The sequence below is a fragment of the Bubalus kerabau genome, chromosome 3 (genome assembly GCF_029407905.1).
Source record: "Bubalus kerabau isolate K-KA32 ecotype Philippines breed swamp buffalo chromosome 3, PCC_UOA_SB_1v2, whole genome shotgun sequence".
Classification (NCBI taxonomy): domain Eukaryota; kingdom Metazoa; phylum Chordata; class Mammalia; order Artiodactyla; family Bovidae; genus Bubalus; species Bubalus kerabau.
Window position 1 is genome coordinate 72,893,507 of NC_073626.1, and position 12,442 is coordinate 72,905,948.

The following is a 12,442-nucleotide window of genomic DNA, read 5'->3' on the forward strand; positions in this document are numbered from 1 at the left end:
ATGCTTTCCAAGAACGCTGAGTCCGGAAGCATGGAATTCTATGCCACGAGAATAGACTTATTTTCTTGGCAAAAATGTGTTGACTGTGATGGCTCCTATTTTGGTGAATAGACACGTATTTGAGCCTAGTTGTAATGATTTAAAATTTCTGGTCCAAAACAGCAATTACTTTTATACCAACCTAATATACACTGCTAGTGGAAATTAAATTAGAGCAACTGTTGTGGAAAACAGTTGGTTTTACCTACTAAAGTTAAAACATATCAGTACTCGAACGACACAATAATTCCACTTCTAGATTTATATACAGGAAAACGCCTAGATATACATGCCAAGAGCTGCGTACAAAAATGTCCACAGCAGCACTTTCCAAATAGTAACTATTGTATTTAGAAAAACTGAAATGCCCATTGACAGAAGAGTGAGTAAATCATGGAATATTCACATGATGTTATACAGTGGAGCACCTGAAACCACTGAACCACACTGCCACATGCAACAATATGGATGGATGTTAGAATTACAATATTAACTGAAAATAGAACATGCTATGTAAACTTTTTTCTTAAGGCTGAAACAATTAAAATGAGAATGTTTAAGAAATTCATACAGATTCAATGAAGTTATATAAAAAAGGAAGCAAGACATGACCAATATGGAATTCAGGGTAATGGTTACCTAAAACAAGAAGACAAAAAGATAGCAGGGAGGGATCTGTATCTCCAGGGTCAGATGGATGTTACAGTAAAGGTCCTATCTTTTCTGAAGGGTGGTGGTTTCAATGGTGATTATGACATTATTTTAAATACCTAGCTAAACAATCAGAAGACTAGAAGAGGACCATACACAGACCAATAATGGAGAGTGTGTCAATGACCAAGGATTATGATTAGTTATTTTAATACACCTACAATTTAAGAGAAATAAGGAAAGAAAAACGAGACAAGAGAAAATAAATTATGCATGTAGGATGTTACATATTATATATAAACTTCATTTCAAAACAGTAAAGAGGGCCTTGGACAATATTTGCTATAAAAGGGAGGAGCAAGGTATCTGATAGGGTTGCAAAACACTGCTCCAGCCAAATGAGGTTCATTGTTACTATAAACTCTGAACCTCCCTGTCATATCATTCTTGCATGCATGCATGCTAAGTCACTTCAGTCGTGTCCAACTCTTTGTGACCCTACGGATTGTAGCCTGCTAAGCTCCCCTGTCCATGTGGTTCTCCAGGCAAGAACCCTAGAGTGGGTTGCCATGCCCTCCTCCAGGGGATCTTCCCAACCCAGGGATTGAACCCACATCTGTTTGGCAGATTCTGCATCTGTTGGGCAGATTCTGCATTGGCAGGCGGGTTCTTTACCACTAGTACCATCTGGGTAGCCCTATATCATTCTTAAAGCACTGCATATGCTGCCTGGCTTATGATTTTTTAAAAAATGTATTTGTAGTATCTCCCCTGGACTGTATGTATGCTCCTTGAAGATTCTGGATTCTCCACAATATGCAGTGCCTTGGGTAGAGTAAGCACTCGCTAATTTGTTGAATGAACAAATATAATTAATCTGGTGCTTTAATTTATGCCATAACAAAAAGCCCTTCACATTCTGGAGTTTATCAGAACTCAGGAATACAACATCTGAAGTATCAGGAGAACATCTACTGCTGGATGGCAGATGTTTAATTCAGTAAATTTGTCCCATACTTGTTTAAGCCAAAAATACTCTGATTCCAAAGAAATGTCAATAGCTCCATATATGTAATAATAATAAAGTACATTAAGTATTTACTATAGGCCAGTGTGTGTGTGTGCTAATTCGCTTCAGTCTTGTCTGACTCTTTGCGACCTTATAGACTGTAGCTTGCCAGACTCCCCTGTCCATGGGATTCTCCAAACAAGAATACTGGAGTGAGTTGCCATGCCCTCCTCCAGGGGATCTTTCTGAACCAGGGATCAAATCTGTGTCTCTTAAGTCTCCTGCTTTGGCAGGTGGGTTCTTTACTACTAGTGCCTGGGAAGCCCACTATGGGCCAGACGCTTTGTATTATCTTGAACAAAGAAATGATTTTGGTCTCTTTTACCAATAAGGAAGCCATGATTCAGTGAGGCTAAGAACCTTTTCCATGTCTACATTGTTGGTATGGCAGGACAGTGATTGGACTTCAGGTGGTTTTATACCAAATTAGCCTCTTTCAAATATGTTATGCCACCTATGGACATCTTCATGTCTTAATCAATTTTGGGTTTATTTCTTTGCTTTTTTGTTACTGTAAGTCTTTTACATATAGAAGGGAAAGTCTCCAGGGTTCCATTTGCCAAGGCCAGAGAGGGACAAAAGTTAAAGCCTTCATGAAGTTCCCACAGGAAAACTCTTAAATAAGAAGGGAGATAAAATGCCTTAAAATCTTTGTAAGAGTTCCAGTAAGACATGAGGGAAAGCCATATAGGTATGCTGCAAATCTAGAAGAGAGATGGTGGTGGCAGAAACCAGAGTAATGGCAGTAAAAATTGGAGGGAAGTATAGAGTTGAGATATTTCAGAGGCAGAATTGTCAGAACTTGATTCTCTGGACGTGAGGAATGCAGGGGCAGGAAGCTTGAAGGACAGGCTCGACGTCTGAGTTGGTCTCTTAGTCCACCAGCACAGGCCCTGGATGTGTATTCCATAACTCCCCACAGAGAAAGTCTTAAAAAGGAGTATACTACTTTTCAACAGGATAGCTGGTTATCAACACCATCATGGATGGCTCTCTGATGGAAAAACATTTTGGAGGCTTCGCATGTCAGAAAATGTGTTCAGAGGCTGATAATATTTTTCTTTTAGGAATATCATCTTCTAACCATATATTCAAAGACCTTTCCCATCCAGTTTATTATTTTCATAGCTGTACTGCAGAAATGAAAACAAGCATAGACAGGATATATGTGACTATGAAGGGTACCAGTCTTGGAAGAAAGAAATGATACCATGAATCATTGCCTATTAGAACTAAGAGCAGTGAAAAAATGCTCAAATGAACTGATTTAGGTAGCAGCCCCAGCAGTGCATTCCATCAGTTCAGTTCAGTCGCTCAGTCGTGTCTGGCTCTTTGCAACCTCATGAATCGCACCACACCAGGCCTCCCTGTCCATCACCAACTCCCGGAGTTTACTCAGACTCACGCCCATCGAGTCAGTGATGCCATCCAGCCATCTCATCCTCTGTCATCCCCTTCTCCTCCTGCCCCCAATCCCTCCCAGCATCAGAGTCTTTTCCAATGAGTCAACTCTTCGCATGAGGTGGCCAAAGTACTGGAGTTTCAGCTTCAGCATCATTCCTTCCAAAGAAATCCCAGGGCTGATCTCCTTCAGAATGGACTGGTTGGATCTGCTCGCAGTCCAAGGGACTCTCAAGAGTCTTCTCCAACACCACAGTTCAAAAGCATCAATTCTTCAGCGCTCAGCCTTCTTCACAGTCCAACTCTCACATCCATACATGACCACAGGAAAAACCACAGCCTTGACTAGATGGACCTTTGTTGGCAAAGTAATGTCTCTGCTTTTCAATATGCTATCTAGGTTGGTCATAACTTTCCTTCCAAGGAGTAAACGTCTTTTAATTTCATGGCTGCAGTCACCATCTGCAGCGATTTTGGAGCCCCCAAAAATAAAGTCTGACACTGTTTCCACTGTTTCCCCATCTATTTCCCATGAAGTGATGGGAACGGATGCCATGATCTTCATTTTCTGAATGTTGAGCTTTAAGCCAACTTTTTCACTCTCCACTTTCACTTTCATCAAGAGGCTTTTTAGTTCTTCTTCACTTTCTGCCATAAGGGTGGTGTCATCTGCATATCTGAGGTTACTGATATTTCTCCCCGCAATCTTGATTCCAGCTTGTGCTTCTTCCAGCCCAGCGTTTCTCATAATGTACTCTGCATAGAAGTTAAATAAGCAGGGTGACAATATACAGCCTTGACGTACTCCTTTTCCTATTTGGAACCAGGCTGTTGTTCCATGTCCAGTGCATCCCATAGCACACTCTAACTGCAGGGAATAAATATTTCAATGGCAGTACACAAAGTTGTGTGTTCTCTGCTAATTTCTTTTTATAAACCATAAAGTTATTGTGTTCTGCCTAATAAATTAGTTTGGATAATCACATCATAAACCTCAAAATAGAAATCATTTGATCAAAAGCAAAATATACCAAGGAAATATATTACCATCTAAAATATTAATAGAGCTAGAACTATTGGGGGGAAAAAAGATTAAAAGCTCTCAATGAGCTTAAATTTCTCACCATCTGAGCATAAATGTTCTCAAGTGCTGATTCAGCATACAGTCTTACCCAAAAGTCTTAAAAGATTGAACAGATGCTCCTAAAGGTCCGTGAACTTCATTACAAATTTGACACTAATCCATTCTTTTCTTCCCTGTTTTCGGGATGGAGGGGTAGGAGGCAAGAGGTGATGAAAGAAGGATCAGTTCTATCATTATCAATGGACACACAGGACCAAAAAATCAAGCTGGTCTCCAGAGGAAGCAAGGAAATTGAGCCTCTCCATCTTCCACCCAGCATAAAAATGGTCTAAATGGGAGACAGACATAACCACTTGGAAAATGATTTTGCTGAATGTCTTCCTTTCTCAAGATGTCTGACCACAGCTATGCTTGAAATACTCATAGATGAACAATATTTGCCCAAAAGATGTGGTTATTTTTACAAGGTAATTAAGAAACAATCATTTCCAATTATCTTTTAAAAGAAATGCCAAATAGAATATACATGGGATTTGATCATCTCAATTTTGACAGGCAGAAAGATAAGCATGTTAGGAACCAAACATCATCTTTTAGCTCCTATCCATTTTGCCTGAATGAAATTCCTGTGTGGTAAATATGCCTCTCTTCATGCAGCAAAATCCACCCTGAGTCCAACACCATTTTCCTAAAATCTAATTCCTTTCAACAAGGCACTAAATCTTTTTATTGCAACCACCAAATGCTATCTTATTGCGAGAAATAGTACAATACACTAACTTTTTGATACATGCTTCAGCTTTCCAAGATTCTGTTGGAAAGAAAATGATCCTTTATGACATTTTATAATATCCCACCCCATTTATTGCTTTCCAGAATTTCTATCATTAATTAAAGGGCCTTCTTTCACTATCCCCTGCCCCTCCCCCCAAAAAACCCTAATCTATTCCCCAACTGCCTGTCATAGACTAAATAAAAGTCGGTCTATCACAGCAGCAGGCATGGTCATGCCAATTTCACAGTGTGATTTGTGCACTCATTTCATTTTGAAAATGACCCTGCCCTCCATCTGTCTAAGCCGAATGTCCTGCTTTTTTCAAGCCGGGCCTCAGGAGCAGCAGCACATGAAATAAGGAGGAAGAACGGCTTCCCTCCTGCCCACTTCAGCAGCCACACTCACCGACAGGGGAAGCAGCACAAAGAGGGGTCCTCAACTGATGCCTGTAGGGAGGGGAGAAGTCTAGGGGAGAGCAGAGGCCTTCTATTTTGCTTCCATTCCCAAGAGGCCTTTTGAAGGTGAATGCTTTCATGATGCAAATACAACCCTGAAAATCGGACTGATAGACTAAAGATATAAAACACAATTTTCCATTTCCATGTTCTGTCTTGTTACCTTGATTTATAATAGCATCTTACCCAAAGTATCAGGTCATACGTAAGTATTTTAAAAGACTGAACCTTTTGGATAAGTTTTTTCCCCAAGAGCTAAGTGTCAATCATGCAGGCATGAAGGAGAAGGCACCCTATTCCTTTACTACTGAGCAGCACTAGACAGCATCCCTTAAGTCATGTACCTCTTAGGACTTCAGCAGAGATCGGGCTGGAAGAAGCCTCGGTGTCAGGCTGAGTCATGACCAAAGAAAGTCTTTCTCAGCTGCTTTCTCTGGGCATCATGGGTGGCCCACTCAAACCCCCTGGAAGGAGTGCAGTTTGTCTTTTACTTGGTATTCACGCAGTGGACAGTTACTTGTCCGGTTTCATGCTTCAGCAGAACACAACTCTGGCAAACTTTGCAGCAAGGGAGAAGAATGGATGAGAATATGAAGTCAATTTCTTGATACTGAAGTCTCTTTTTAGCTATAATAGATGATTAGGAAATTCACCACCTCCCACTTGTCACCTCCTTAACGTCTGCTCACAGCTGCAACTCAGGGAAGGAAGTTCAAATTCTACCAGCTAAAGTTGCTTGTTTGTTTTAATAGAAAAAATAACAACAGAGAAAGCAAGACACTATATTCCCTCAAAGCTGGGCCCTCATGTGATACATGTGCGTGTGTGTGCTCAGTTGCTTCAGTTCTGTCCGACTCATTGCAATCCTATGGACTGTAGTGTGCCAGGCGCCTCTGTCCATGGGATTATCCAGGCAAGAATACCGGAGTGGGTTACCATTTCCTTCTCCAAGAGATCTTCCCAACCCAGGGATTGAACCTGCATCTCTTATGTTGCCTGCATTGGCAGCTGAGTTCTTCACCATTAGCTCCACTTGGGAAGCCCCATACTGAGCACTATTAAATTCCAAAGAATTTACACACACACAGATCTTAAAGTAGTAACACAGAATCTAGGGCATCTATTTCAAATAAATAACAAAGGAACAAAAGAAAATCCAGTCACAGATTAAGTAGGCTGGAAAGTTCAAAGACTAACGGTGCACAGAAAAGGGAAAACTTTGGAATGTGCTTCCTCCTCGCCTCCACCCTTCTTGGAAAACACGAGGTCGTAGATTTCTGTAAGGTTTTTCCACTTCGTAGTGAAATCTGGAGAGTCAAGACAGACCTCAGGTCCAAGTTTAAATGCTAATATGAAGTCAGTAATATTTGTAGTTACGGAAAAACAGTGGGAGCGGGCGGGGTAGTGGGAGCGGGAGCGCAGGCGCTTGAAACTCAAGTCGAACCTAAGTATCACATAAACTCCAAGCACTCTTTCCTGCTCTCAACCTCTGAAACGACAAAATAAGAACTGATCGCTGCAGTGTTTTGTTCTTAGAAAGTGTGCCCACGGGACGGCCCAAAGACAGAAAGTCTACTGTAATTCGCGGAGAATACCAAACTGACCTTTCTTTTTTTCCATTCCCGTTTCATTCACGAAAACAACGTGAAACAACACTATGTATACACACTGCACAGTGTCTAAAGGCTCAAAAACGGAAGGGACTTCGAACCGTAAACTTTCCACCTCCGCGCCAGAGACACACCAGGCAGTCAGCAATCCTCATTTTACCATAGAACGGAAGGTGACCGCGACCTCATCTCCCCTCACCCCAGGGTCCGCCCCGAGGACTACGCCTCCCAGCATGCAGCGCGGCTACGTCCGCTGGCGGTGCGAACCGGTGCATGCCGGGAAGTAGAGTTTCCGTCTTCTAACGGCCAGAAGGTCTTTCCTCTCGCGTCTAACGCCGCTCACACTGGAGTCTTCAGGGACCAGGCCAATAATTGGGATACACACATTAGTGACTCTTTTCAATCTCAGGTTGATCGTTCCGCTGCAAAGTACTTTAGGAGCACCTCCCCACCCAAAAAAGCCCATTAAAAACACCAACCTTTTTCGCAGCCTTCCGTTTCCGGTTGTCTTGTTGCCCTGGTAACGAGCGTAAGCAACCTCGGAGGCGGTTATGGCGGGCCTGGGAAGTGCGCAGATCCCCGACGGGGAGTTCACCGCGGTTGTCTACCGACTCATCCGGGATGCCCGGTACGCCGAGGCCGTGCAGCTGCTGGGCGGAGAGCTCCAGCGGAGCCCGAGAAGCCGCGCCGGGCTGTCGCTGCTGGGCTACAGCTACTACCGCCTACAGGAGTTCGCGCTGGCTGCCGAGTGCTATGAGCAACTGCGCCAGCTGCACCCGGAGCTGGAGCAGTACCGCCTGTACCAGGCCCAGGCCCTGTACAAGGCCTGCCTTTACCCAGAGGCCACCCGCGTGTCCTCGCTCCTCCTGGACAACCCCACCTACCACAACCGGGTCCTCCGTCTCCAAGCCGCGATCAAGTACAGCGAGGCAGACCTGCCCGGGGCCAGGAGCCTGGTGGAGCAGCTACTGAGTGAAGGAGGAGAAGACAGCGGGGGCGAGAACGAGCTGGATGGCCAGGTCAATCTGGGTTGTCTGCTCTACAAGGAGGGACATTATGAAGCCGCGTGTTCCAAGTTCTCTGCGGCCCTGCAGGCTTCGGGCTACCGGCCTGATCTTTCCTACAACCTGGCTTTGGCCTATTATAGCAGCCGGCACTATGCCCTAGCTCTAAAGCATATCGCAGACATTATTGAGCGTGGCATCCGCCAGCACCCAGAGCTGGGTGTGGGCATGACCACTGTGGGCATTGATGTTCGAAGTGTTGGCAACACCTTAGTCCTTCACCAGACTGCTCTGGTGGAAGCCTTCAACCTCAGGGCCGCCATAGAATACCAACTGAGAAACTATGAGGCGGCCCAGGAGGCCCTCACTGACATGCCACCAAGAGCAGAGGAGGAGTTAGACCCCGTGACCCTGCACAATCAGGCTCTAATGAACATGGATGCCAGGCCCGCAGAAGGGTTTGAAAAACTAGAGTTTTTGCTCCAGCAGAACCCCTTTCCCCCAGAGACCTTTGGCAATCTGTTGCTGCTCTATTGTGAATATGAGTATTTTGACCTGGCAGCAGACGTCCTGGCAGAGAATGCCCATTTGACTTACGAATTCCTCACACCCTATCTCTATGACTTCTTAGATGCCATGGTCACTTGCCAGACAGCTCCTGAAGAGGCTTTCGTTAAGCTTGATGGCCTAGCAGGAATGCTGACTGAACAGCTCCGGAAACTCACCATACAAGTGCAGGAAGCAAGACACAATAAAGATGATGAAGCTGTCAAAAAGGCAGTGAATGAATATGACGACACCCTTGAGAAGTACATTCCCGTGTTGATGGCCCAGGCCAAAATCTACTGGAACCTTGAAAATTACCCAATGGTGGAAAAACTCTTCCGCAAATCTGTGGAATTCTGTAACAACCACCATGTGTGGAAGCTGAATGTGGCTCATGTTCTGTTCATGCAGGAAAACAAATACAAAGAAGCCATATGTTTTTATGAGCCCATAGTGAAGAAGCATTATGACAACATCCTGAATGTCAGTGCTATCGTGCTGGCCAACCTGTGTGTTTCGTATATTATGACAAGTCAAAATGAAGAAGCTGAGGAGTTGATGAGGAAGATTGGAAAGGAGGAAGAGCAGCTGTCCTATGATGAGCCAGATAAGAAAATCGACCATCTCTGCATTGTCAATTTGGTGATAGGGACGCTTTATTGTGCCAAAGGAAATTATGACTTCGGTATTTCCCGGGTTATCAAAAGCTTGGAACCTTGTAATAAAAAACTAGGAACCGATACATGGTATTATGCCAAAAGATGCTTCCTGTCATTATTAGAAAACATGTCAAAACACAGCATCATGCTTTGTGACAGTGTCATTCAAGAATGTGTTCAGTTTTTAGAACACTGTGAACTTTATGGGAGGAACATACCTGCAGTTATTGAAGAAACCCTGGAAGAAGAAAGAATGCATATTGGAAAGAATACAGTCACATATGAATCCAGAGAGTTAAAAGCTTTGATTTATGATATTATAGGATGGAATATGTAGTAATGTCTGATGGTGGACTTATCATAATGGCTTTATATCTGTTTTTCACTCTTTTGTTTTTTTATCTCCAGTTAGCTAGTGGCATCTTTACATTTGTTACATGTTGGACTTTGTACAGTTTATAATAAAAATAATTAGTATTTTTTAAAAATCTTCACAAAGTGAAATATAAGAACATCTAGAAAGATTTATGAAAATTCAGAACTGCATGGGGACACTATTTCTATTAGAACTTGTTAGCACTCATGTTCCCTGTTACCATTGGTGCTTTGTATTTTGAGAGTGACCTGCGTAAGGGTTATATTATCCAGGGACTTGGTACTAGTCCTAACAGGCCCAGAACTCTGTAGTTAATGTCTAGGATTTCTAGGCTTTTAATAATCTCAGGGATTGTGTGTTCTAATTCATAGTTTGTAATGAGTACATTTTATATAGCATTAGGATGTTTTTCAGAGTTTTCAATATAAGATACAATGCTTTATGTAAACAAAATACCTTACATTATAAATGTTTTTTGTTGCTGCTCGTTTTTTAATGTGCAAGTTAGTGGGAGACCTTGTGCCCTTAACAAAATTATGGTGCTGTGGTTTAGACAATAAACAGTTGTCAAAGAATTTTACATAGTTTTCTTTTGTTCTACTTGTTAGTAATTTGAATATATAAGCAACATATAGTGTTTTTCATAACTCTGTTCTCATTTAACAGTGAGGAACAGCAGAGGTACCTTGAGAACTCGGCTTACTTCTATGTTTGTAACTTAGGATATGTTAATGCTGGCGTTGTTTCTGTGTGGTAACCTCTCAGGAAAAGAAAAATCTATTTCCATGACCCCAGCAAACTTCTCTTCCACCTCTATCACAGATGAAAAGGTCAGTTCTGAAACCTCATCTGGTAGATTGATAAGGCTAAGTTATGGCCACAACCCTTCCAATGAAAACCCCACTCATTCTGCTTAGGCATTTTTATTTTCTGAACCATACAAGAGCTTTACCTTGTTTCCCCACCCCTTTTCTTTCCATAAATCTGTCAACCCCAACTCTTGACCTGGCTTAGAGAAAAACAAAGTACCTTGAATTATATGAAACTGCTGATTTTGGAAGTTTTTAAACTATAAAACTAGCAATTTTTTATGGTCCAACCTAATAGTGTTCTATTGAAAGACAGTGAACCCTGCTGTGATGGTCAGGTCAGTTCAGTCCCTCAGTCATGTCCGACTCTTTCTGACCCCATGGACTGCAGCATGCTAGGCTACCCTTCCCTATCTCCCAGAGCTTGCTCAAACTCATGTCCATTGAGTCAGTGATGCCATCCAACCATCTCATCCTCTGTCGTCCCCTTCTCCTCCTGCCTTCAGTCTTTCCCAGCATCAGGGTCTTTTCCAATGAATCAGTTCTTTGCATCTGGTGGCCAAAGTACTGGAGTTTCAGCTTCAGCATTAGTCCTTCCAATGAAAATTCAGGACTCACTTCCTTTAGGATTGACTGGTTTGACCTCCTTGCAGTCTAAGACTCTAGAGAGTCTTCTCCAACACAGTTCAAAAGCATCAGTTCTTCAGCGCTCAGCTTTCTTTATGCTCACATCCGTACTGGAAAAACCATAGTTTGAGAGACCTTTGTCAGCAAAGTAGTCTCTGCTTTTGAATATGCTGTCTAGATTGGTCATAGCTTTTCTTTCAAGGAGCAAGTGTCTTTTAATTTCATGGCTGCAGTCACCATCTGCAGTGATTTTGGAACCCCCCCCCCCCAAATAAAGTCTCTCACTGTTTCCATTGTTTCAACATCTATTTGTCATGAGGTGATGGGACTGGATTAACACCTGTAGTAACAGGCAAATTTGGCCTTGGAATATGGAATGAAGCAGGGCAAAGGCTAATAGTGTTTTGCCAAGAGAATGCACTGGTCACAGTAAACACCCTCTTCCAACAACACAAGAGAAGACTCTACACATGAACATCACCAGATGGTCAACACTGAAATCAGATTGATTATATTCTTTGCAGCCAAAGATGGAGAAGCTCTATACAGTCAGCAAAAACAAGACTGGGAGCTGACTGTGGCTCAGACCATGAGCTCCTTATTGTCAAATTCAGACTTAAATTGAAGAAAGTAGGGACAACCACTAGACCATTCAGGTATGACCTAAATCAAATCCCTTATGATTATACAGTGGAAGTGAGAAATAGATTTAAGGGACTAGAACTGATAAGACAGAGTGCCTGATGAACTATGGACGGAGGTTCATGACATTGTACAGGAGACGGGGATCAAGACCATCCCCATGGAAAAGAAATGCACAAAAGCAAAATGGCTGTCTGGGGAGGCCTTACAAATAGCTGTGAAAAGAAGAGAAGTGAAAGCAAAGGAGAAAAGGAAAGATATAAGCATCTGAATGCAGAGTTCCAAAGAATAGCAAGAAGAGATAAGAAAGCCTTCCTCAGCGATCAATGCAAAGAAATAGATGAAAACAACAGAATGGAAAAGACTAGAGATCTTGTCAAGAAAATTAGAGATACCAAGGGAACATTTCATGCAAAGATGGGCTCGATAAAGGACAGAAATGGTATGGACCTAACAGAAGCAGAAGATATTAAGAAGAGATGGCAAGAATACACAGAAGAACTATACAAAAAAGATCTTCATGACCAAGATAATCACGATGGTGTGATCACTCACCTAGACCCAGACATCCTGGAATGTGAAGTCAAGTGGGCCTTAGAAAGCATCACTACGAACAAAGCTAGTGGAGGTGATGGAATTCCAGTTGAGCTATTTCAAATCCTGAAAGATGATGCTGTGAAAGCGCTGCACTCAAT

The 12,442-nt window shown here is 42.7% G+C and overlaps 1 protein-coding gene across 1 annotated transcript; it reads left to right on the plus strand.

Annotated features, from left to right (window-relative positions):
- Positions 1 to 7,356: 7,356 nt before the first annotated feature.
- On the plus strand, positions 7,357 to 10,478 carry LOC129646228 (tetratricopeptide repeat protein 30B). The gene has a single exon (XM_055572120.1). The coding sequence runs from the start codon at positions 7,636 to 7,638 to the stop codon at positions 9,628 to 9,630; it is 1,995 nt and encodes a 664-aa protein (XP_055428095.1). The 5' UTR covers positions 7,357 to 7,635; the 3' UTR covers positions 9,631 to 10,478.
- The last annotated feature ends 1,964 nt before the right edge of the window (positions 10,479 to 12,442 follow it).

Excerpts from the sequence above, each read along its gene's own strand:
- LOC129646228 (XM_055572120.1), top strand. The coding sequence starts at position 7,636 with ATGGCGGGCCTGGGAAGTGCGCAGATCCCCGACGGGGAGTTCACCGCG.